Genomic DNA, 24,824 nt, shown 5'->3' with positions numbered 1-24,824 from the left:
AAGATAAGGTTCATGGAACACCTCAATAATATCAAAAAGAAGCTTGAGACTCACCCTGTACCTACCCACTGTAATACATGTCCCAATTTTTCTTTTTCCAACTTTAAGTGTGTGGGAATTGAGAGAGTATCACCCTACTGGAGGGGAGGAGATAGACTTAAGAAACTATCACAACGTGAAACCTTCTGGATTCATAAATTACAGACTCTTCACCCCAAGGGACTAAATCATGATATAGATCTCATATGTTTCCTTGATTAAACTTGGTCTTAACCCTTGGGTTATCCCACGGCGGTGCCTTGATGGGAAGGATTTTCTTCCTTTTTCTTTCCCCCCCCTTTTTTTTTTTTTTCTTTTTCTTTTCGTCTTCAATTTTCTTACCCTCCTTTATACAAGGGTTAAGAAATTTGTATCTCGTGAGATAAACTCACACTATTACAATTTAAGGAACAGGTTCACTGAAGGTACTTAATAGAAGGTTATTACCTAATTTTTAGGATATACCATTGGGAGCACTTTGTACTATGGAGACTATGATTCAAATTTCTCCAATACACTAAATATATAGATATACAGTATTAAATAAATTCACATAATATGGGTTGACACCTAAATTGTATTTGATGATATCGTTCATATTAAGATGTTTTCACAGATGTATATACCTTGTAAATATATTTTCTTAATTTTTTTTGATTGGTGAAATATGAATTATGCACAGCACTTATTAAATTGCCAGTCGTTTATTAATATGACGTCATTATATACTATTATTACTTTTTCTTACATGCTATTGATAATTAAACCGTAAGATGACTTACGTGGTTGACTAGTTTAGTCTTATATTAATATTACATTAGAAAGTTTCAAAATATTGACAGTATAAACGGAATCAGACTATTTTTCTATTGTACTTTATTGAGAAAAGACAAATTGAGATTTCCTAACATTGAATTATAATGGGAGGATATTGGATTGATGCTAAACTGATTTGTAAGTTCTGTATCCTTCAAATCTAACCATTCTGATTGCAATTACCCTTTGTAATAAACATGTTATACTGCTCATGAATATCAGGATTGCTATATCCTGGGCGACCTCTAGATGGCAACCTGTCTAACTGCTTTTTCTTATGAGTTGGATGCACAGGGCAATGGAACGCGGAAGTACAAACGGAGTGTTACTTCCGGTTTTATCGGTTGGTGCCAGAATTACTCGTCGGAACATCTTCTCCACACCAGAACTAATCTGATGGACATTTCACATCTGAACCGGGTCATCAATCAAGGGTAACTCCCACTGGATCCACCAATGTACTGAAGGCTTAGGCCTATTTATAGAGACTTATTGGGGGGGATAATGTTCTATGCATTTTTTGTACTGATTGATTTTATTGAATTGTATTTTGGTCCCTGAGGAAGTTCCTTTGCATAGGAACGAAACGCGTAGGACCTTGTTTTTTGTTTTTATTTTATATAAAATACGGCTACAATTTTATAGCCTGTCTTATTACAAATAAATCTGCATATTTATCATACCTACCTCTATTGAAGTCTCATTCCATCTTTGGTCCGCTTGGAGTTCCAGTGGAGAGTGGAGACGTACAGCCACCCAAACCAATTCGGGCAAGCTTTTATTCTGGCGATTTATTCACTTTGATCTCGTGAGTGCAACATTGTATAAGCGCATTGTCTCTCACTTTGCTGTATCACACTATGTTTCTTTTTCTGTTCCTGTTCTAGATTATGCACAGCCGTATCTCATTCCTTTTTGTGTCTATATAAGTAAATCAGCGCAAAGTTGAGGTAATTTATTTAATAAACTCCACGCCTGCCTCCAGTTTGCAAGATCAGAATCAATCTCTAAATTGGACTCCAGGATGGTACTTGTTAACAATTCCTAACAATCTGCAGTCTGAAACCCCAACAATATCTTATTGTCGCAAATAAGATTTAATAAAATTAAATAAAACCTTTGTCAAATGGCTACATAAGGCACCAGCAAGGAACCCATATTATCCATCATAGTAATGATACCCACTTTTATGTGAGGGGTTAATTTGAGAGTATGGGTGCCATGCAATCTCTATTGAAGGGACACTCCACTGCCCAAATACAGGGAAAAATCACTGTTTAGTAGATATACTCCAAATGAAAACATGCATACATTTAACCCCTTAAGGACCGGACTGTTTTGGCCATGGTGTACGTTAAGGACCCGGGCTGTTTTAACACTTTTGTGGTGTTTGTGTTTAGCTGTAATTTTCTTCTCTCTCATTTACTGTTCCCATGCAAGTTATATATTGTTTTTTTCAGGACAAGAAGGACTTTCTTTACATACCATTATTTGTATCATGTCATACAATTTACTTTAACAAAATTATAAAATATGGTGAAAAATTAAAACAATACATGTTTTCTTTTACTGTTACTTGAAAAATATTTTACTCATCTACAAAAGCCAATGAAAAAACTGCTAAATAGTTTCCAAATTTTGTCCTGAGTTTAAAAACACCCAGTGTTTACATGCTTTTTTGCTTATTTTTTTTTTTTTGTAAGTTCTAGGGCTACAAGTACAAGTAGGACATTGCTGTTTCAAAATATATATTTTTAAAATTAATATACATATTTTTTTTAATGTATCAATAGTGACATTGTAACACTGTTATCTGTCATAAATCTCTTAAACACACCTCACATGTACATATTTTTAAAAGTAGACAACCCAGGGTATTCAATATGGGGTATATCCAGTCTTTTTTAGTATCCACTTAGTCAGAAACACTAGCCAAAGTTAGCGTTTATATTTGCTTGTGTGTTAAAAATGCAAAAAACAATTATGAATGCTAACTTTGGCCAGTGTTTGTGACTTAGTGGCTACTAAAAAAGACTGAACATACCCAACTTGCAATACCTTGGGTTTTGTAAATGGTATGCCATCATGGGGGTAATTCTCATTCCTGGGCTACCATATGCTCTCAAAGGCAACATAACCAATCTGGCAAATTGAAAAAATGGAAAATCAAGCCTTATAGTTGACCCTATAACTTTCAAAAACACTATAAAACCTGTATATGGCGGGTACTGTTATACTCAGGAGACTTTGCTGAACACAAATATTAGTGTTTAAAAACGGTAAAATGTATCACAACAATGATATCATCAGTGAAAGTGCCGTTTGTGTGTGAAAAATGCAAATAACTTCACTTTCACTGACAATATCATCGCTGTAATATGTTTTCCTGTTTTGAAAAACTAATATTTGTGTTCTGCAAAGGTTCCCAAGTAAAACAGAATCCCCCATGCACCGGTTTTAGGGTGTCATGGAAAGTTATAGGGTTAAATATAGTGCTATAAAATTAAATTCTCTTGACTTTCGGCCTGGGTTGTCAGGCAGGCCCCTCAAATTGCAATCAATAAAATTACTTAATTATGTAACAATATTACATAAATATGCACGTAGAATTTAAATATCTAGTCTCTACAAGCAATAGTTTTGACACCACTATTTATTTTATATACATTTCTTTGTCATTTCACTGCTACTCACTGACATAGTCCTGACACCGGTCTTCCTGACTATTGCGCTTATTTAACCCCTTAATGACCAAACTTCTGGAATAAAAGGGAATCATGACATGTCACACATGTCATGTGTCCTTAAGGGGTTAAAGAGGCACTTATACTTTCTCCCTTTTCCATAACCAAATAGCTAATTAAAATAGAGTTAAAAATGTGTTTTCTTTCTTTATATTTTAAGTAGGTAAAAGTATGTTAACTCTTGCCGTGCCATACACATGGCACACAACACTGCTAGATTGAATTATGAACTTGCATGTGCACTTGTGGAATTTCAACGTTCAATGCCCAGCCAAGCACCTGAGGCATCGTAGCGTGGCAAAGTCCCCAAAATGCATAAGTACAGGTAAATTTTGGTTTGCTGTATTTCTTGGGTATTTTTTTTTTCCTTACCTCAGGTCTATTCACCCCAGTACGTACACTTATCCAAGTAATTAAACACAAGTCCTATATTATTAATATATCATATTTTTTTACTTCTATGGTACAATATTTAAGTATTGTGCAACAGTATAAATAAATAATGCAATTTTCCTTTTGGAGGTTCAGTATGAACTGGCTTTACATGCTTTACAACATTTTGACAATTTGCACATTTATATAATTTGCTGGAGGGGGAATAAATTACTATAAAGTATTAAAATAAAATTGGAAAATTGAATTTCACCTTTTAGTCTACAGTCGCTAAATTTGTTCTTGCTATGTTTTAAGTTTTGCTATTTTGTATTAAAATTTACCATTTTTAATTGGTTATTCACTAAACTGTGAACTATCCGGATTTCAAAGTGTAGCAGGACAATTATTGCTACATAATTGGCAATGATTTCACACAGCAATGCTTCATTCAGATTTAAACTAGAATACTTAATTGTGTGACTGACCAATAACTGCATTATAAAAAAAACTATGCAAAAGCTAGAGAAGTTTGCAATTATGTATTTTTTCTTTTTCAAGCACAAACATTTGTCCTAAGCTCCACATGGTCAAAACGTGTAGTGTTTTTTTTAACTCCTTTAGCTGCTGGGATGAGTTAAACTCCCTTTGTGTGTTTTCTCCAATAAGGCAGAGTTTATGTTAAACCACACCTACACAGCTAGCATGATTTAGAAGAACACCAATGTTTGGCTAGACAGCATGAGGTGACTGAGCATTACATCACGGTTTCATTCAGGGCAAGGTTGCAATGGAAGTGGAGGGTGTCCCATCCCCCCATCCACCCCCCTTTTTTGGCATTAATTTTTGAGTTTGAAGAGTTACTAGAAGTGGGCAGATTTGTACGTTGTCTTAGTTAGAAATGTCTGGCTCAAGCCCAAGTGAGTCTCTTAAACTCAAATAAAGAACTTCTGAGTATATTCCCAGAGAATGCATATTGGTGTTCTGATATTTATTTATTTATAAAATATTTTACCAGGAAAGATACATTGAGATTTCTCTCGTTTTCAAGTACCGTATGTCATGGGTCAACAAATCATTGCTTTGTTACAATTAGGGTACAATAAAATACAAAAACAATATTAATACACAATAAATACAAAATTTAACATAGAACAGGTAGGAAATATATAATCAACTATGACAGTTGCATTCTGTTTTGAGGTATGTAGAGAGGGATAACAAACACGAATGAATGGTAAAATCATTCTATTCGAGCTCAAACCCTTGATGTGTTGCCTTTAAATGCCGATTACATAATCACTTAATCACTTTAAAGCTAGGTGATATAGGCCAGTATCACGTCACCACCACCAAACTCAAAAACTAGTTGGCGGCTCCATGCCAAGTGCAGAATGAATGTAGACTAATCAGGTTTAGGGTAAGCTTACAGTAAATTCAGCAGAATAATGCCAATTGCCCAGGAGGTACAAATAATCAAGCAAGGGATGTGAAGACCCCCTTAACCATGCTTTCACCCATTATGAAAGAGAGAGAGCAAACTTTTTTTTATGGGCAATACAATATTTATTGTGATTTACTAGATTATCTAGCATGCTGGAAATGTACTGAAAATGGTGCTGAATCCCCTCCTGTACATCTGGCCTTTACCACACCTCATTGTCTTTATGGGAACATCAGGCTCAAATAGTCTATTTAAAAGAACAGTTCTTGATGTTCAGGTATTCTTTAGCAGAACACAGTGAATGCAGACATTTTTTTTTCTCCAAATAAAATGTTGTTTATTTGTTTTTATTTACTTTTAAAATAACATTTCAAGCATCATACCCACTTTAGCCCTTTGTAGTAGTTATAGTACCTCAACACCATCATATGGTAGTTTGTCAAATATTTTACAACAAGCTTTATTCCCTTATAGTCTAGTCGTTAAATGTTTTGGTTTTCAGTCTGGCAGTAATAGTTCAATTTGGTTTTTGGTCTAATCATTATTTTATTATTATTACTTGATATGATGATTTGTTAAATCAGACAAAAAAACAACAACACTTTTTGAGGTGTCCCATGGAATTAATATATTTTTTTACCTGGACCAACACTTAAAGGAAAACTCCAAGTACCACAACAGCTTGTAGTGGTTATGGTGGCATGAATGCCCCTATGCCCTCTACTATAAGAAGTCAAACTGTTTTTGAATGGTTTAATTTTGTACCTGGATTCCGCCGGGTGCTTCTCTGCTCTTCCACTATCAAAGACAGACAGTGGAACTTTTGTTCGGTTTCCTGGGCTAAGCCCTGCAATGCAGAGCTTAGCTCAGTGGCTGAGAGCAGACTGCTGATGCTCTTGACTACTGAGCTAAACCCTGCACTGCTGGGCTTAGCTAATAAGAGCTGCTAGAATTTTTTTCTTAGGAATTTCTGGCTCTCCACCATTAGCAGTAGTAGAGGCAGAGATTGGTGCCAGGGTAAGAATTGAAACACTTTCAAAAACACTTTCACTCCTTACAATGATCGGTTTCAGGGCACTCTTGACACCATAACCACTACAACAAGCTGTAGTAGTTATGCTTCTTGCAGTGTTCCTTTAATTAGGGTCTCTAATGCTACAGGTGTGATGCCAATTATCAATTACATCACCACTCCTGTACAATGAGAAAACTTCCTCCTCGAGTTGAATCAGCCTGAAGGTTCTCATACACAGAGGGGTATGATCCAGGCTTCCAAGCCTTCTAATTAGTTCAATATTGTGTTTTGGGAGGTAGGACAAAAATTGCAGAAATTGATAGCCTTCCAGTTACAAGCGTGTTTGGGTTTTTTTAAGTAGTGATTTAGCATGAGATTGTAAAACTTTTCAACTATTCTAAAAATAACATCCAGTTCAGATGTCCTAGAAGAGACTAAATCAGGCACTTCAGAAATCACCTCTAAGAGAAGACTGAGCATGCCTGAGATACACCAAGACTGGACGTTTTTCACAAACAACCCAATTATCCAGACAGTCATCATTCATTTACAGGTCAATTGCAGCACTGCAGTACTGTATGTTTATCATTTATCATGTCTGTAGTTTACTCTTTAAGCAGTGCCAAAAGATAAAAACAGCAAATACCTGGTGAGGCACTGCTCTAAATGTACCCGTGGACAAGCTATAAAGGGGTGGTGAGGGCTTTAGTAAGTTAGTTGTAAGTCATCAATTATGATATTTTAGAAAATGTATAATGCTTTAATCTATGTAACAAATATATTGGAATTGATTAATCTATTTTGCAGACTATACACTATGCTGTTTACAAATACTTATATTAAGGTTTTCATTCCTTTTTGACCTATTTTCTTTTTAAATATGTATTTAAGGTCAGAACATCGGCTGATAAGATAAAGGCCAACAGACACCTCTGCAAACAGTTGTGTAAATGTACAGTCTGGTCTGGTGCACGATAGTAACCTGTGCCCTAGCTGTACTGCAACGTTGTTTCACCACATTCTGACAAGGTCAAACTTTTAAAATGGACCTTTCCTATTTAATATTTTCAATGAGCAGTATGGTTCATTTATATGGACACATAAATGACCCAGGCATGTTACAACTGTATGAGGGCCTTTGTCATGTCAAGGGTCTGTGTGACACTAGTATTGCAGTTTGATATTGCATTGTGTGTGTGTGTGTGTGTGTATATATATATTTATTTCATTTTTTATAAAAAAGCATTTTTATTGAGAGTGTCACAAATATGTATGTACAAGATACATTCTTAAGAGTCAATAAAGGAATAATGTAGCTGACATTGCTGACATCAGATTAGCAGGTCACTGGCATGATTATTAGTACAGATAACAAATGCAGTTACCACGTTTTGTCTACTGTGTAGGTGTGTAAAATAAAACCATGCTGCTAGTAATACGGCTGCCACAAGCAGTAGATGTATAGGTGAGGAGTTGGTGTGCGCACTGTTGAGAGACCTCACTAACATCGCTTCCAAAGCACTGACCAAGTAAAACTCTGTCATGTGACATTTTCGTTTACCCCTCACCTAGACCATACATATTTATGAATGATACTTTAATGCTTTGAATGATTTTTAAACACATACCTAGACATCCCAACTCTCACGGAAGTTTTTGGAGTCTCCTGCATTTAATGCGGCTCCCTGACACCTTTAAATCATCTACAATATCCCAGAAATCACACACACACATACAATCTGATATACAATAATACTCAATAACACTCGCGTCCCTTTAAAAACAGAACCTGGTCCTGTAGTATCGGCCAGCAAAGAGGAAGTGACAACCTGTCACTTTCATCCAGCTTCACAGAGAGCCGCCTGGGAGGGAGCAGACGGCTAGAGGCAGCGGTGATACAGGCAGCATGGAAGCAGAAGAGAAACTGGATTGAGCTGCTGCATGTTTACTCTCATAAGCCTTAGCCAGGACCCCAAGCAAGCCACCCTGCTGGACACAAAAGGTAAACTAACAGGGTGGCTGCAAATAGAAAAAATATAACATGTATGTGACTATATATATCTGATTGTGTGTATGTGCCAGTGTGTGTATCTGTGTGTAAGTGTGTATCTGAGTCTGTGTGTATGTGTTAGTGTATACATTTGAATGTGTGTGTCGGTGTGTGTATCTGGGTGTCATTGTGTAGGTGCCAGTGTGTGTGTGTGTGTGTCAGTATGTGTATGTATGTGTAAGCATGTGTTTCTGAGTGTATGTGTATTTGTGTGTGAAAGTGTTCATACATGTTTGGTGGCTGTGTGTGTGATTGTCCACATCTCTGAAATGCATTTTTGCATGGTGAGATGTCTGCATACCTCATTTGTAGTGCAAGACCATCTTGATAGCTGGAGAGCCCAATGTCAGAGAGAGTATCTGAAGATACAGAAGCAGGAGATGAAGATCTGTCCTTGTCTTCTAAAATGTCCACTTTAACCATTGAACTAAATTCATCCTCTGAGTTGTCCTCTGACACTGAACCAATAATGAACCGGGAATGCTGATTTAAGTCAAGCACCTTTGGATGTGATGTTGACTCCTCCATTCCTGCTTGGACGACACCTCTATAAGTACAAACCAGAAGAAAATAGGATTATTTAACAATGTTTTTATCTCGAAACAATGTTTTATCTGTGCCTATACTTTGAACAGCATGAAGTAAAGGTTGTATAATTCAACACCTAAGGAGAGATGGTCCCCAGGTATCAAAGCCTATTTTGCAAGCAAAGCACTTCAGTACAATTTCCTTCAGACCTTATTTGAGTTGTGTAACTGTTTTTGTTTATTTATTTATTTAATTTATTTTTTATTTTGCTTGAACCAGGAATCTATAAAATTTACCTGTACTCAATTTGTCGCACTGGCTATTTACATTGCTGTAGTTATACATGCATGTTGGGTTTGGTTAAAAAGTTCAGTGCAGACAGGTGTAGGTCATGTTTAGGTTTTGATGACCTATCTGATGACCTATGGTTGTAACCTGTAAAAAGTAGTAGGATGAATTACATATGTTCAAATGGGAAATATTGTCAAAGATTGTCTATTTTTTGGGGGAGGGGTATTACATAAATTAATTAGTTCATTAAAATTATACTAACACAATTAAAATGTATCTTTTAAAGATCTTAATGTGATTGCACTTTTACTGAAGTCTGCATTAGCTAAAATAATCCAGGAGCCTAAATAGAGACATTGTTTACAATATTTATCAGTGTCTAGATTCTGCAGTACAGTTTCTACAAGAACTTAACTCCATACCATTCTAAAAGTTGTGGCCTTTATCATCGTTAGGACAGCATGGAACATCCTTTCATTTTGGTGTAAGTAGGTTAAATCAATTAATTAGCCTGCGCCAGACCCTGACTGTTAATTTCCACGCTGTGACTTCTACCATCAACAGGCATAAAGGGGTCCCGGTCTCCGGACCACCACCCGTGACAGATCTACACAAACTGAACCACACAGCACATGGAATTGCAAACATCTATCATCTCAGTAGTGCGTCAAGGAGATTAGTCTACAGATCTACAAGGCGCTTATTTTCATATCCCTATCACAGCACAGCATCAGAAGTTTCTGAGGTTCTCAATTTTGGGGGACCATTTTCAATTCAAAGCCATGCCTTTTGGCCTAAGCGCTACCCCAAACACCTTTAAGAAAGTTCTCCTAGCTGTTATCTCTAAGAGACAATGCTCTCCAATCCATTCAGACCTTCAGTTGGATAACCCGCTACAAAAAGAGTCAGGTCATTCCATCTCAATATATGTGCTTTCTAAGGGCATGGTTTAATACCGTAATGGGAATGGTGTTCTTTTGAAGGTTGAAGACATTGTTGCAAAGAGTTCAGTTCCAGTAGATCCATTTATGAGCATGCTGTGAAGTCTGTCATCAACTACTGAACTGGTGAAATCAGTGGCATCTTCATCCTCCTCAGATGTCTTTTTCTTTATCAAGAATTCAATCCAGTGATGGTCAAAAAATGTTTAATTTCCAAGAATCATTGCAAGGACCTTAAGTGGTGGCAGAATCCTTTAAATCTGTGAACAGGGCTCTCTCTATATGTGGAATGGTTGGTCATTACCATGGATGCCAGTCGCTTATAATGGGGCAGACATCTTCCGATATGGATGCCCAAGTGAAATGGAACAATGGTTGGTCAGTTTCTCACTGTTTTACCCTTTATCAAAAAACCTGGCGGGGCACCACTGATGTACAAACTACAGCAGTTGACACACAACAGTCTGCTGCACTATGTTGAAGTTTGTTTCTATAAAAACACATGCTTGTTCACCTCGTGCGAACTTGGATATGTCTTCAGAATTCTATTTATAACCCTGTTGTAATGTATGATTTCATGTGGTGTCTTGCCTTGGAATAAATAAAGAATAAAAAAAAAAAAAAAAAAAAAGCCATTTACTGTCTTTTATCTGGATAGGGTGGTGTAATGTACTCCGGCTGAGTACCTCCGCTAAAAGTTCCATCTCGCTGGAGAAGACAGTTCTGAAGTGATAGTTCAACACTAAGTGTTGTTTGAAACACCAAACAACACTTAGTGAAGGGTAAAACACACACATTAATTGTCACAAAGCATACATATTTATAGGGTCAATCACAACCTGGGGGGGTCATCAACTGGGACAATAGGTTTCCTCCCTCACACCCAAAATTCCAACAGCGAATCTGGAACCCTGTGTTTCCATCCCAGGATAGTTCCTGTCACAGGTGATGCTTCACACAGTTCCGTCCTTACGTCATCTCTAATTTATGATGAAATTATTTTGCCATCCATTTTTTCAGTGTTCATCTTATCCAGATGAAGAATGGTGGCATACTTTGGAAGTAACTAGATGTCTCTCTCCATTTACCTATCAAAAATGGCTGAGTGGAGGCAGTCATTCAGACTCATCTTAAATATTTCAGGTCAAAGCAGAGGTTTAGCTGCATCGATTTCCTCCTTGGGCATGGGTCAATACACTTATTAGACACAATGCATTGAATATGCATGCAATGGAATCCTTTAAATTTGAGAGGGATAATTTGTCCTTGGTCTCTTTGAGTGAATAAACTACTTTCTATTGGCATTTTGTTAATTTGATTGTGCTTTTCATTTACTTAAGTCCCTTCCTTCCTTTAGCTTCGGTATTAGCCAAATATGGTGGCATTGATTAGATTGAAATATATAAAATGTCTTCATACTTACCATAATTTTCTTTTTCTGGATACATCCATGGCAGCATCAATTCCATTCCCCCCCTCCCCCCCCCCCCCCTTTTTTTTAGTTTATTGTTTTTTCTTCAAGCATGTTACAAGACTGGTGGGCCTTTTTTATTTTGGTGGTGGGGAGGGGGGAATAGGTGTCCTATTTATCCTGTATTTCCTGTCCTAAAAAGCCAAGAGGGATGAGCTAAACCTATTGCTGCCTATAATTTACTGTTTAATTTTCAAATCACTGCAATCTAGTGTTTAGTGAATAAGAACAGTCTGCATGATTTCTTCGTTATTTGTAATACAATTATCTATGTAACCAGTGGCATCGTTAGGAGGGTGGGCCATGGCCCCACTTACATTATACTGAGCCCCTTTAATTTAAACACCGTCGCCCTTGCGGCGCCTGTTCCTTTTGCTATTGGTGGATTCGCAAAGCAAAATCAGTGCTCCCTGGCTGCACTAAATACACCAATCTAGGGATGTGGGGGTTGTACGTAAAAGTACCCCAGGTGCCATAAAGCCACTAGAACTGGATGCCCATAATGTCTGGCTTTGATTGGGAACTCCTCCTTGAGCCAGCAGTGAGTCTAAAAGCGTGGTTCTGGTGCTCTGTGAGGAGTCAGCCTGCGCTCTGTTATCATCACAGAGCACCAGAAACCAGAACTGTGAGGGAATGTGGTACCAGCTGCACACTGGACCACCAGTGAAACCACCAGCAGCCCACCAGACCATCAGGGACCCACTGGACCACATATTGTCTACCTACTTGGACATGAGGTATGCAGGAGAGTGGCAAATGAAATATATATATATATATATATATATATATATATATATATATATACTGTATAGAGAGAGAGAGAGATTTTATAATTGCCCCTCTACTTTTGGCCCTGACCCCCCATGTCACTGCATGTAATGCACAGATAACTGAAAACTTAACTATTTGACTGGAATGAGAATTCAGATACTTATGTTGTACTGTATGCAAGAAATACATTCAATTGAAAACTGTAAAAAGGCACATGATGCACTTTAGATTATCAAGTGTACATGTGGGCTAACAGAGAGAAGTGTAGTTAACAAACATCTGTAACGACAAAGGCTGTCACTTTTACACATGGTAGTAACATTGATCTATCTATATATCCGGCCACCTCACACATCGTTTCATATGAAGTACAACCTCAAGTTCTCCCAGTACTGAATGAGTAATCCAGGAAGTTATACACACGCATACACGCGTTTGGAGTTATGATGCTAACAACATGTGCTCCTATGAAATCCAGTTGATCTATAACATTACCAACACTGTTACACACCAGTTCTTTTTGTTAAAGCATGTTTTCCCTACTTGATCAGATTTCATTTCAGCCCTATTGTTATGCTAACTACTTCAGTTGTGATCGACTTAAGTACCTCCAACAGATCAGGATCTGTTTCCAAGTAGAACACAACAAACCCTAAACAGAATACTCCTATTCCATACCAGAACACAACAGAAGAGATCTCAGCACATCAAGATTCCAGAGACTGTCAGGCACTCAGGGATCATATTGCAGAGATGCCCAAGTTATACACCATTGGAAAACAATATAAAAATAACTCACAATGTTTGTTTTCGCTGTATGTATCAAAGCATGCGTTGACAGTGAGATCATTGCTATAGTGATCATTAATCCTAATTGTCACTAGGCAATTTATTACATTAAGCAAGGACTGTAAATAAAAAAAAAAATGATCTGGACAATGACAGTTTATTTACTAATCCAAAATTGTAGCAAATCAATATCTAACTCACCAAAAAATAAATAAATTCTGTCTCAAATAGCCAAACTATGACTATAGCTGAATTGGGGGATATTGTTTTTTCTAGATCAGCTCTATGTGCCTCAATTTCTGCAATATTAATTTTAATTATCTGCAACAGAGAGTTTAGTAAATAAACCCCTCCACATTGTACCTGCACAGACAGAGCTGTCAGTGTCCTGTCACTAAGCCCTCTGTGTGTACTGTCACACTGCTCACCTGGTGATTATAGAGCAGTAGATGTCACCGGAGTCAGCTGGGAAATTAATGAATGAAATGAGGCCCTCAGCAGAGGATGCTCGTCAATATCTCCATACAGGTTCACAGGTTTAGCCCAGCCTCCCGTAATACCCCGCCTCCCCCCTAGCAGTAGAGAAGTGGTGTGATCAAGGTTACCTCGGTGCATTCACCTCCGAACCCAACCCCAGGAACCGGCGAGATCGAGCGCGGCGATTGGCTGCAGAGCGTGTTGTGGAGTAGTGGGCGCAACCAATTGGAGGCGGCGGGGGGTGTCGCTGAGCAGGATGGTCCGAGCAGTGTAATGCCTGTCTGCCAGTAGCTGCTCAGAGAGGAGGAGGGCGCTGGCTGTGCGGCTGGGATTGCTATAGCAATGACATACATCCCATCGGATGGGCCTCCCAGGGCTGCGGCTCACTCAAAGAACCGGTCGGGCAGAAAGGTTACTGTAGTTCATGTCTTGCCCTCCAACAATATATATACATATTTCTCCCATTTATTATATGGGTGGCCTATGGGAAGCCTTCACTGAGTGTCCCCACTCTGTCCCAGTCAGGGATAGGGGTACAGATACTCTAAGTAGTGTTGGTACTAGGACTGCTGCCATCCTCGGGGGGAAAAGAGAATGTATTGTATTCTTTTTCTAGCCATGGATTCTGGAGGCCTTGTTTACTTCCTTACACTTTATGGGGAGATGATGGGAGCTGAAACTACTCAAACTGATGGGTCCTTTCCTTGCTAGCCCTGTTTGATGATGATGATGATGATGATGAGGTCTCTTCTTTAGTCAGTGACCAAAACTTTTATATAAAGTTTGATATTCGATTCAGATCCATGGCAAAACTGTGAAGTAAAGCTGTTTTTTTTTGCTGTTTTTTTTAAACAATCACACTTTTTAAATTAAACTCGGCATAATCTCATTCAAAATGCATAAGACAAACTTGGAGAGCTCAGTTGCAATTCTCACATTTACACTAACTGAGACAACTAAGGTTGCAATGACTAAAGCACCTACATGCCACATTTCATCTTACATTTACCATGTGTTCAGATATGCTTTTAACCCCCTAAGGACCAAACTTCTGGAATAAAAGGGAATCATGACATGTCACACGTCATGTGTCCTTAAGGGGTTAAAGATTGTTTTGCCACATTTCATTCCTCATGCCATTTAACCTTATTCGCATATAAAGTTCCACTGTAACTTGTGGGGTCTATGCATTGTTTTGTAAAGATTCCCTAAGGCGACCTGCTAGGTTTCAGATGGTGCCCTGAGCAAAAGGGACCATCAGGGCCGGCGCGTCCATAAGGCGGCACAGGCGGCCGCCTTAGGGCGCACCGGCCCGGGGGCGCAAATGTCGGGGTGACCGGCAGGAGGGAAGCGCACAGCGTCCCTTTCCTGCCGGTCACTTCTTGAAGCGTGGCCGAGCGGCAGCAGCATCCCCACAAATCAGCCTTCTTCCCTACAGTGCCGCGGACTGTGTGGAGGGGGCGGGGATATGAACACGTCATATCCCTGCTCCCTCTGTAGCACACAGCGCGCCCAGCAGGGGCGGAGCTAACGCTGGACACCTTCATTTCAGCATGGGAGGACTTCCTCCCAAGAAGAATGCAGAGAGGAGGGGGCTGGGTAGGACTAGCTCCAACTCCCAACTACCTGAGCCAGCACTCTAGATCCCAGGTAAGCCACCCTCCTGTGTATGGCTAGAAAAGTGTATATTTTGATCAGCATGTTTGTGTGTGTATGTCTGTCAGTGTGTCTGTGTGTGTATATATCTGTCTGTGTGTATCTATATGTCTGTCAGTGTGTCTGTGTATGTCTGTCTGTTAGTGTGTCTTTGTGTGTGTATATGTCTGTCAGTGTGCCTGTATGTCTGTCTGTGTTTCTATCTGTCAGTGTCTTGTGTGTTTCTGTCTGTCAGTGTCCGTGTGTGTATGTCTGTCAGTGTGTCTGTGTGTGTGTGTGTGTATATCTTTCTGTCAGTGTGTCTGTGTGTATCTATATGTCTGTCAGTGTGTCTGTCTGTGTATGTCTGTCAGTGTGTCTTTGTGTGTGTATGTGTGTGTGCGTATGTCTGTCAGTGTGCCTGTATGTCTGTCAGTGTATCTGTGTGTGTTTCTGTCTGTCAGTGTCCTGTGTGTTTCTGTCTGTCAGTGTGTCTGTGTGTGTATATATCTGTCTGTCATTGTGTCTGTGTGTATCCATATGTCTGTCAGTGTGTGTGTGTGTCTGTCAGTGTGTCTGTGTGTGTAACTGTATGTCTGTCAGTGTGTCTGTATGTCAGTGTGTGTTTATCTGTATGTCTGTCAGTGTTTGTGTGTATCTGTATATGTGTGTCTGTCTATCTGAATGTGTATCCGTTTGTGTATATGTGTATCTGCATGTGTGTCAGTGTGTGCATCTTCGTGTATGTGTATCACAGTGTGTGCGTGTGTGGCAGTGTATGTGTATATGTGCATACATCTCAACATTCAAACACCAACACTACACACAAATAACCACCTGCATGCAAACTTCAACACTACATACAAACACACCCCTGCATTCAAATGTCAACACTACATACAAACACACGTCTGTATCAGACACCAAAATTATATATAAACACACACCTGCATTCAAAAACCCAACACTACACGTAAATGCATGCTTGCATTCAAACTCAAACACTACATACAAACTCACCCCTACATTCACACAAACATACTCTATACAAACACATACTTACAGTCAAACACACAACTGCTCCGTGCTAAATACAATCCTGCAAGCATGGGGAATCGGTAGAGCCCCAGCTTTCAAAGCATTGTTAAAGTTGCACGACAGATGGGGGTCTATCTTTTAGCCATCCTGTGTACATACACAGACCGTCATACAGAGACATACAGTCTGTATGTCTCTGTATGATGATCTGTGTATGTATTCAAAAGGAATAAACGCAGGCAACACTCTAATAGTAATAATGGTATATTTATTGATAGGTGAACCACCCCAAAGAAAGTGCAACGTTTCGGCTAAGCAGAGCATTATTGCATTATTAAGGCTCTGCTGAGCCGAAACATCACACTTTCTCTGGGGTTGGTCACCTATCAATAAATATACCATCCTTACTATTGGAGTATTGCCTGCGTTTATTCCTTTTGAAGACTTTACTGGTGGATCCAGCGATGTCTGCCTGACGTCGGAGCAACTACCACTGTGGATGGCCGGAGCATTTACACGGTATCGGTGTGCAGGGTTCTTTGTTTGTCTGTCTTTGTATGTCTCTGTATGCCTTGTCTGTATGTCTCTTTATGACTGTCTGCGTATGTATGTCTCTGTATCACTGTGTATGTATGTCTCTATATGCCAATCTCTATGTTTCTTTATGTCTGTGTCTGTATTTTTGTGTGTTCCTGTGTCTGTATGAATGTTTGTCTGTGTTTGTACGACAATGTACCTGAATGTGTAGATTGTATGACTGTGTTTGTTTGATTGTGTGCCTTTTATGACTGTGTGTCTGTATATCTTTGTGACTGTGTGCTTGTATGGTTGTGTGTCTGTATGTTTGTGTATTTGTGCATGTATGTATTTTTGCCTGTATCTATGTCTATGTCTATATGGGAGAAAAAGAGAGATAGAAAGGGTCTGACGGGGAAGTAAGAAATACATAAGAGGGGTTGTATGAGACACACTAAAGGGGGGTGTAAGGCACAAAGGGACCAGAGGGGTAAGAGAGTGGATATGCAACACTAATGGGGGTAAAATTCAAAAGGGGGGCTACGAGACACAGAGGTGAAGATGCATTGGGTTTTTTTGGGTGCGGGGGGGGGGGGGGGGGGGCGTCAAAATGCATCTTCGCCTGTGTAGTCAAAAATCCTAGCACCGGCCCTGGGGACCATTATGAACCACTCTTTCCTTGGCGAGCTGATGTTTGCCGTTTGCTCCCAGGACCCAGGGCCGGACTGGCCCACCGGGATACCGGGAAATTTCCCGGTGGGCCGCGGCACCTGGGGGCTGCAGAGGTATGTGCCACCGGGTGGCCGGTCCGGTGGCACACTCAGAGGGGGCCGGCCGCTTTCTAGGCTGGTGCCGTCGGGCCGGGTGGCAGCCTCGCCGGTCCGGCGGCACTTCTAATGCTGAGGACGGAGGAGCATGAAGGAGGAGGGAGGAGCATGTCTCTGTACCATGCTCCCTCGCGGTTCCTGTGCTGGGAATTGTGGGAACCGCGAGGAAGCATGGTACAGAGACATGCTCCTCCCTCCTCCTTCATGCTCCTCCGTCCTCAGCATTAGAAGTGCCGCCGGACCGGCGAGGCTGCCACCCGGCCCGACGGCACCAGCCTAGAAAGCGGCCGGCCCCCTCTGACTACTCTCAGGTAAATGGAGGGGATGGGGCACAAGGGGGGAGGGGGGTAATATTGGGGCACAAGGGGGGAGGGGGGGTAATATTGGGGCACAAGGGGGGAGGGGGGTAATATTGGGGCACACGGGGGGAGGGGGGGTAATATTGGGGCACAAGGGGGGGTAATATTGGGGCACAAGGGGGAGGGGGGTAATATTGGGGCACAAAGGGGGAGGGGGGTAATATTGGGGCACAAAGGGGGAGGGGGGTAATATTGGGGCACACGGGGGGAGGGGGGTAATATTGGGGCACAAGGGGGGCGGGGTAATATTGGGGCACAAGGGGGAGGGGGTAATATTGAGGCACAAGGGGGGAGGGGGGTAATATTGGGGCACAAGGGGGAGGGGGGGTAATATTGGGGCACAAGGGGGAGGGGGGGTAATATTGGGGCACAAGGGGGGAGGGGGTAATATTGGGGCACAAGGGGGGGTAATATTGGGGCACAAGGGGGGTAATATAGGGGCACAAGGGGGGGTAATATAGGGGCACAAGGGGGGGTAATATAGGGGCACAAGGGGGGGGAATATAGGGGCACAAGGGGGGGTGTAATATAGAGACACAAGGGGGGTGTAATATAGAGACACAAGGGGGGGTAATATAGAGACACAAGGGTTGTAATATAGAGACACAAGGGGAGGGGGGGAATAAAGCAGAGATAGGGAAGAAAGAGACAGTGGGAGAATAGAGCGAGACAGAGAGGGAGGGAGAGTGAGACACAAGGGGAGAAAGAGATGTTAGAGAGGGAGAGAGAGACAGGGAAAAGGGGGAAAAAGAAACAGAGGGGAAGAGAGATACACAAGGGGAGGGGCGAAAGAGGCAGAGGGGGAAGAGAGTGACTGGGAAGGAGAGGGAAGACATGGACACAGAGGAGCAGTGAGGGGGAGAAAGAAACATAGATGTGTGTGTGTGATCCAGGGGGGGCAACGGGCAATTGCCCTTTCCCCCCCAGGCTGGCACTGTCCAAGCACCATGTGCCTTCACGGACCGGAGGGGAGATCAGAGGTCTCCCTCCCTGTTCTGGAGGCACCATGCAGGCAGCCGGCAAGGGAGGGAGGAAGAGAGGACCCGGGAGCTCAGCCTGCAGCTCCTCCGGGTCCTTCTTGCGCGAGTACAGAGCGTTGCCGCGGTTACAGTGGCAACGCTCCAGCTCTCGCGAAAGTGAACTCTAGCGCTGGAGCAACGGGCTAGAGTTCACTCTCACCACTGCGACCTCTAGCCCCATACACACACCTAGACCCCCCCATACACACATTGCCCCACACACACACACAGGCACCCAAACACACATTGCCCCACACACCCTACACACTGAACCTTTCACACAAACTGCACCCCTCACACATTGCACCACTGCTCCTATACCCTACTACAGCCCCATATCCCAGCAGACCCCAGGTAAGTTGTCAAACTGTTCTTAAACGGTTTGACTACTTACTCTGGGAGCGGGTCCGGGCACTCCTGGCACCATAACCACTACACAGAGCAGTAGTGGTTATTGTGCATGGATTATTTCTTTAAATCTATAAGTGCCCCTCCCGAGATCAGGCTCTGGATCCGCCACTGGTGTGGGTGTATATATATATCTATATCTATCTATCATGTATATTAATGTGTGTATTAGTTTTATATATATATATATATATATATATATATATAATTATGCCTATTATATTTACACATATATTAATGTATATATATATATACGTAATACACAGAGAAATTTAATTGATATGTACCATATGTAATGAGCAGATATTGGCCAAGTCTTGTTGCTAGGTGCATACTCCAGCACAATAACATATTTAAAGTGAAGAGCGCACCCACAGGACTTCAAACTAAACAAGATACCGTCATTTTTTACAGTTGTGCCCCACATACATTTACCATTTCAGTCCCATGACCAAGCTTTCCTTAATATATCATGGTAGTTGGACTGAAACATTGGTTATATGCAAAGGCACGTCTGCTTAAAATAAATCTGCACTCTTGGTTTTTTTGAAGCCTATATGGGCTTTTTTTTTTTTACATTGGAGTAATAATTTTTAATCTTAAATTATCTTTTCTAACGCTGTATTTGCACATTATGCTGGCGTGACGCATTATGGGGCTGGTAAATAATTTTTTTCCAGGGCTGCTTTTAATTCCCAGTCCGGCCCTGACTCTCACACATGCACAGGAGTACAAAAACTGGTTTAGATGGAAGATCCCACGGGATCCTCCATAGATGAACTTCTTTGTGCACAATTAGATTCCTGTTTGCAGTGGCAGCAGACGCTACTTGACGATGTACGCATTAAAACACTTTAAAGAAAAGTAGCAAACAGACAATTTCACTATTTTACTTTTTCTTTTATAAGTGTCATTTTTTGCAAAGAGTTGCTCCAAGCACCATGACCACTGAATGTCCGCAGTCGATTGTGCCTGCTGCTGGGCTTTGCCAGCTTCCGAGCACTGATCATGGTGTGCCATGCATAATCACATTGAATGTAATTATGAAAACTGCCAGTAGATGGCGGTCACAGACCACTATCTACTGTTTTAACTAGGAACCTATTTTCTAATACCAGTAATGATATTTGCAGAGAGTTTCCTTAGGGTTGGGGTTAGTGGAGGGGTCAGGGCCGGACTGGGAATGAAAAGCAGCCCTGGAAAAAAATTCCATACCAGCCCCGTAATGCATCGCGCCAGCATAGTGCGCAGATATGGAAGCGGGAAAAAAACTGAAAACTATCACTCAAACATGAAAGAAATCATTTGTGCGTGGAGGGGTGCTGTGTGTGTGAAGGGGTGCTGTGTGTGTGAAGGGGTGCTGTATGCGTGAAGGGGTTCTGTGTGCGTGAAGGGGTGCTGTGTGCGTGAAGGGGTGCTGTGTGCGTGAAGGTGTTCTGTGTGCGTGAAGGGGTTCTGTGTGCGTGAAGGGGTGCTGTGTGCGTGAAGGGGTGCTGTGTGCGTGGAGGGGTGCTTTTTATGTGTGGAGGGGTTCTGTGTGTGTGAAGGAGTTCTGTGTGCGTGAAGGTGTTCTGTGTGTGGGGGGGAGGAGTGTGTATGGGGGGGGGGGTTATAGCATTGATATATTTATATAAAAAAAACACTTTTTTTAATCCCCTCCCCCTTTACCTTTGGTCAGGGCCCAGGGGAGAGGGGGAACTTTTCAATCCCTGGTGGTCCAGTGGTGGCGCGTGCTGTTCAGCCTGCAGCTCCTCTGGCTGCAGGCTGACTTCGCTCTTCTCCCGCGAGAACAGCAGGGAGGTCGGAGCGTTGCCATGACGTCATCTTCCAGCTCCTCGCGGGAGGAGCGTTCTTGCTTGCAGGATCCTGTCAGACCGGGTAGGGGAACAGAAGCTCCCCAACCCAGTGGCGTACACATGACCTATGGGGCCCCGGTGCGAAAATTGATCCGTGGGCCCCCGCCGCACGCTTACTTTGCGCAGGCCGGGGCCGCAACACATGGCGGCAGGCACCTGGTCGCAGGGTTGCGACCGCGGTATGTACACCAGTGCATGCAGATGCACACACACTTAACCCCTTAAGGACCAAACTTCTGTAATAAAAGGGAATCATGACATGTCACACATGTCATGTGTCCTTAAGGGGTTAAAGGACCACTACAGACACCCAGATCACATCAGCTCAATGAAGTGGTCTGGGTGTCAGGTCCCTCTAGTTTTAACCCTGCAGCTAAAAGCATAGCAGTTTCAGAGAAACTGCTATGTTTCACTGACGGTTAATCCAGCCTCTAGCGGCTGTCTCACTGACAGCCGCTAGAGGAGCTTCCGCGATTCTAAGACACTGAACGTCCATAGGAAAGCATTGAGTAATGCTTTCCTATGGGCGGTTTGAATGCACGCACGGCTCTTGCCGTGCATGCGCATTCGGAGCTGAGCGGCGGAGGGATCCCCAGCGGCAAGGGAGTCCGGCGCTGGAGAAAGGTAAGTGCTGAAGACACACACACACACTCTCACGAACAGCTGTTTTGGCCAATCAGGACTTCCTCATAGAGATGCATTGAATCAATGAAGCTCTATGAGGAAAATTCAGATTCCCAATGCAGAGCGTGAGGAAGAACTTGTTGGTCACCTTTGCAGATTTATCCGATTTTAATGTGCTTCGATAAAATAACTACTATTTGCTACTGTTTTAGAGCTCTGTGTCACCAAGGGTTGAGTAGGAAGAGCCTTATATCCTTAGTTATACTACTATATGCTCAAATGTTACTGTATAGGGTTAGTTCACATTCATAAAGCAGTGTGAGCAATATTGTGATGGGGAGATAGATGGTGAGACCTGGTGAGACATCAGGGACGCTGCCCATAAGGTTTCTGTGGTGGTTTCACTGTGGTTGATACCTACTGTCTCTTCCATGATGTAAGTCAAGCCAATAATTTCTTACCACCACGGTTTATAATCCCTTGCAGTCCTTTTTATTATTATGTTATTATTTTATATAGCGCCAACAAATTCTGCAGCGCTTTACAGTGGGTGGACGAACAAACATGTAGTTGTAACCAGACAAGTTGGACACACAGGAACAGAGGGGTTGAAGGCCCTGCTCAATGAGCTTACAAGCTAGAGGGAGTGGGGTAAAGTGACACAAAAGGTAAGGATAGTATTAGACTAATGACAGTTGCAAGAGAGGAATCAGTCGGGAGCTATTAATAGTTTAATGACAGTGACAGTGGTGACAGTGGTCAGTGACAGTGACAGTGACAGTGACAGTGGTTTTGTAATGATTTTTTTTTTTTGAAGGAGTGGAGACTGGGTGAGCATCTAACGGAGGAGGGAAGTGAGTTCCACAGGAACGGTGCAGCCTTCGAGAAGTCTTGAAGGCGAGCATCAGAGGTGGGAGTGTGGGGGGAGTGTTGTGGACCAAACCAAATTGTTTAAAATGGATGCGTGCACGCTTCTGAAGTAAATCACACCAGACACAAGTTTGCAGGTTAATGAAGAACTTCGGAATATTTACTTAGGGGGCTGGGCAGCCCCTTATAAAGACTAGAATACATCATATGCAAAAATGTAGATAACAGTAAGAATACATCTTTAATTGGTTAGGTGTTAAGTGTTTTATCTAATGCACATCCTACAAGGCGTGATGTCACCATCTTCCTGGGATTTTACTCCGGATACAGGCGCCATCTTGTTACATGAGGTAGTTAGTCGAAAGGGAGGGGTGCTCTAGCAGCCATTTTGAGTAAATATTGAATATAGGTATACATGAGTAAATAGGCATTTTTCTAAAACCATTTTTACATCCATAACAGTCCCCCCTTAAAATTACTATTTACTAACAACTGCAACCCAAATCTGAAAAAGTCTAAATCTGTCCCCAAAGGCTGCCGCACATCTGTCTTACAGGTCTCGAACTCTTTTGATGCTGCGCATAGGACAAGCAGTGGCTTGTCCACTACCTCCCCCGCTACAGACTTAGCCCGTAGAGACAGACACTATCCCTAATATCCCTAAAAAGAAGTAGTTGTGTGGTTGGTGCGGAGGGACTGTAGAGGATTGTGGGGTGGAAAAGGCTTGTCACAGTCTTCGGCATCCAGTTCTTGGTGAAGGAAAGTCGGGGTGGATTGGTCAATTGTCCTTTGTAAGTATTTATGAATACATGGCAACAAACATTGTCTGGGATGAAAGTACAACATGTCATAGTGTTCGGAAGTATTTTACACACTCCTCCTTTTTCAGCCAAAATCATATCTAGGGCTATTCTATTTTGAAAGGTCATCTGGGAGGTGACTTGTAATTGTTCTGCCAATCCTTGAAGGGCATCTCTGGCGTAATTAACAAAATGTTGTTGGTTGTAATAGATATAATTAATCCAATTCAAATTCTTATTGGCTGTGATGATTGGGAGAATAGATTCAAACCCTGCTACAACTTCATCTCTTGCTTTGAATTCATTCGGTACCCCCCTTGGCACCCCTATGGCATCAATATTTATATATATATATATATGGGTCAAAGCTGCCCTTTACAGGGGTGCTCCTTTTTGTCCTTAGATCGGTACGAGGGGTGTCAGGGATACCTTGGTGGTTGTCAGATATTATGTGTATGGGCATAATGACTTTAGCTAGGGCACATTCCCCCCACCATAGGCCTTCAAGCCTGGATCTGAGTTGCATATCACCACATAGCCAATATATGTCACCGAGGGACCTAGCCTGTTTCACTAATAGGGCAACTGGGGGTGGTGTTCTGTATGTGGCACAATAGCCAGGAGGAAAATTCCCCAGGAATTGTCCTGACCCACCCTGTATAGCGTAGCAAGAGTAGTTCCCTGGATAAATAATGACACCATCAGGTGGTTTGATATTCTTTTTAGTCATAGGGTACTCTCTCTTCCATGACTCACATGCAGACCAATTAGTTTTAGCATATGCATAGAGACCCAGAAAGCATGTCTCTATGTCGGGGGGTAAGTTTAAGGGCACAGTGCCCAGATGACGTCAGACAACCCCACAAACATAAGTTAGTTTTATTATGAGAGTTAGCATTATAGCTCATCCATTCAAGCCATAGGTTAGTATCAGAGAAATCTGTCTCTACAGCCATAGTATCTTCGAATGTGGGCTTGGCTATGGCTACCATGCCTTTAAGAGTCTTAATATGAGGTTTGAGGGGATTAGTGGTCATGTGTTGAGAATCTACCCACTCTGGTGATTGATACATGTCTTGTAGATAGAAGGTTCCTTGTTCATTATATGAGCCTCCTCCTTTCCA

General features: G+C 41.8%; 1 protein-coding gene and 1 long non-coding RNA gene across 7 annotated transcripts in view; one reads left to right on the top strand and one right to left on the bottom strand.

The window, feature by feature from the left end:
- ACACA (acetyl-CoA carboxylase alpha) overlaps positions 1–13,953 on the bottom strand; it is a 429,246-nt gene extending 415,293 nt beyond the window's left edge. For 5 of the 6 annotated variants that reach the window (XM_063452842.1, XM_063452868.1, XM_063452860.1 and 2 more), the window contains exons 1-2: positions 13,700–13,818; positions 8,782–9,027 (exon numbers count right to left, since the gene is read on the bottom strand). In XM_063452842.1, the coding sequence (XP_063308912.1) occupies positions 8,782–9,008 (227 nt within the window). In that variant the 5' untranslated portion in view covers positions 9,009–9,027; positions 13,700–13,818. Of the gene's footprint in view, positions 1–8,781; positions 9,028–13,699; positions 13,819–13,876 lie in introns of those variants that run through there. The other variant, XM_063452852.1, reaches the window with a different exon arrangement.
- A 135-nt stretch (positions 13,954–14,088) lies between these two features.
- LOC134590366 (uncharacterized) lies at positions 14,089–23,508 on the top strand. Its single transcript, XR_010087306.1, has 3 exons — positions 14,089–14,159; positions 22,848–22,940; positions 23,457–23,508. It is a non-coding gene; the product is annotated as an uncharacterized LOC134590366 (long non-coding RNA).
- Positions 23,509–24,824: the final 1,316 nt, after the last annotated feature.

The sequence above is a fragment of the Pelobates fuscus genome, chromosome 1, assembly GCF_036172605.1.
Source record: "Pelobates fuscus isolate aPelFus1 chromosome 1, aPelFus1.pri, whole genome shotgun sequence".
In the NCBI taxonomy this organism is placed as follows: Eukaryota; Metazoa; Chordata; class Amphibia; order Anura; family Pelobatidae; genus Pelobates; species Pelobates fuscus.
This window is presented reverse-complemented; position numbering and strand designations above follow the sequence as displayed.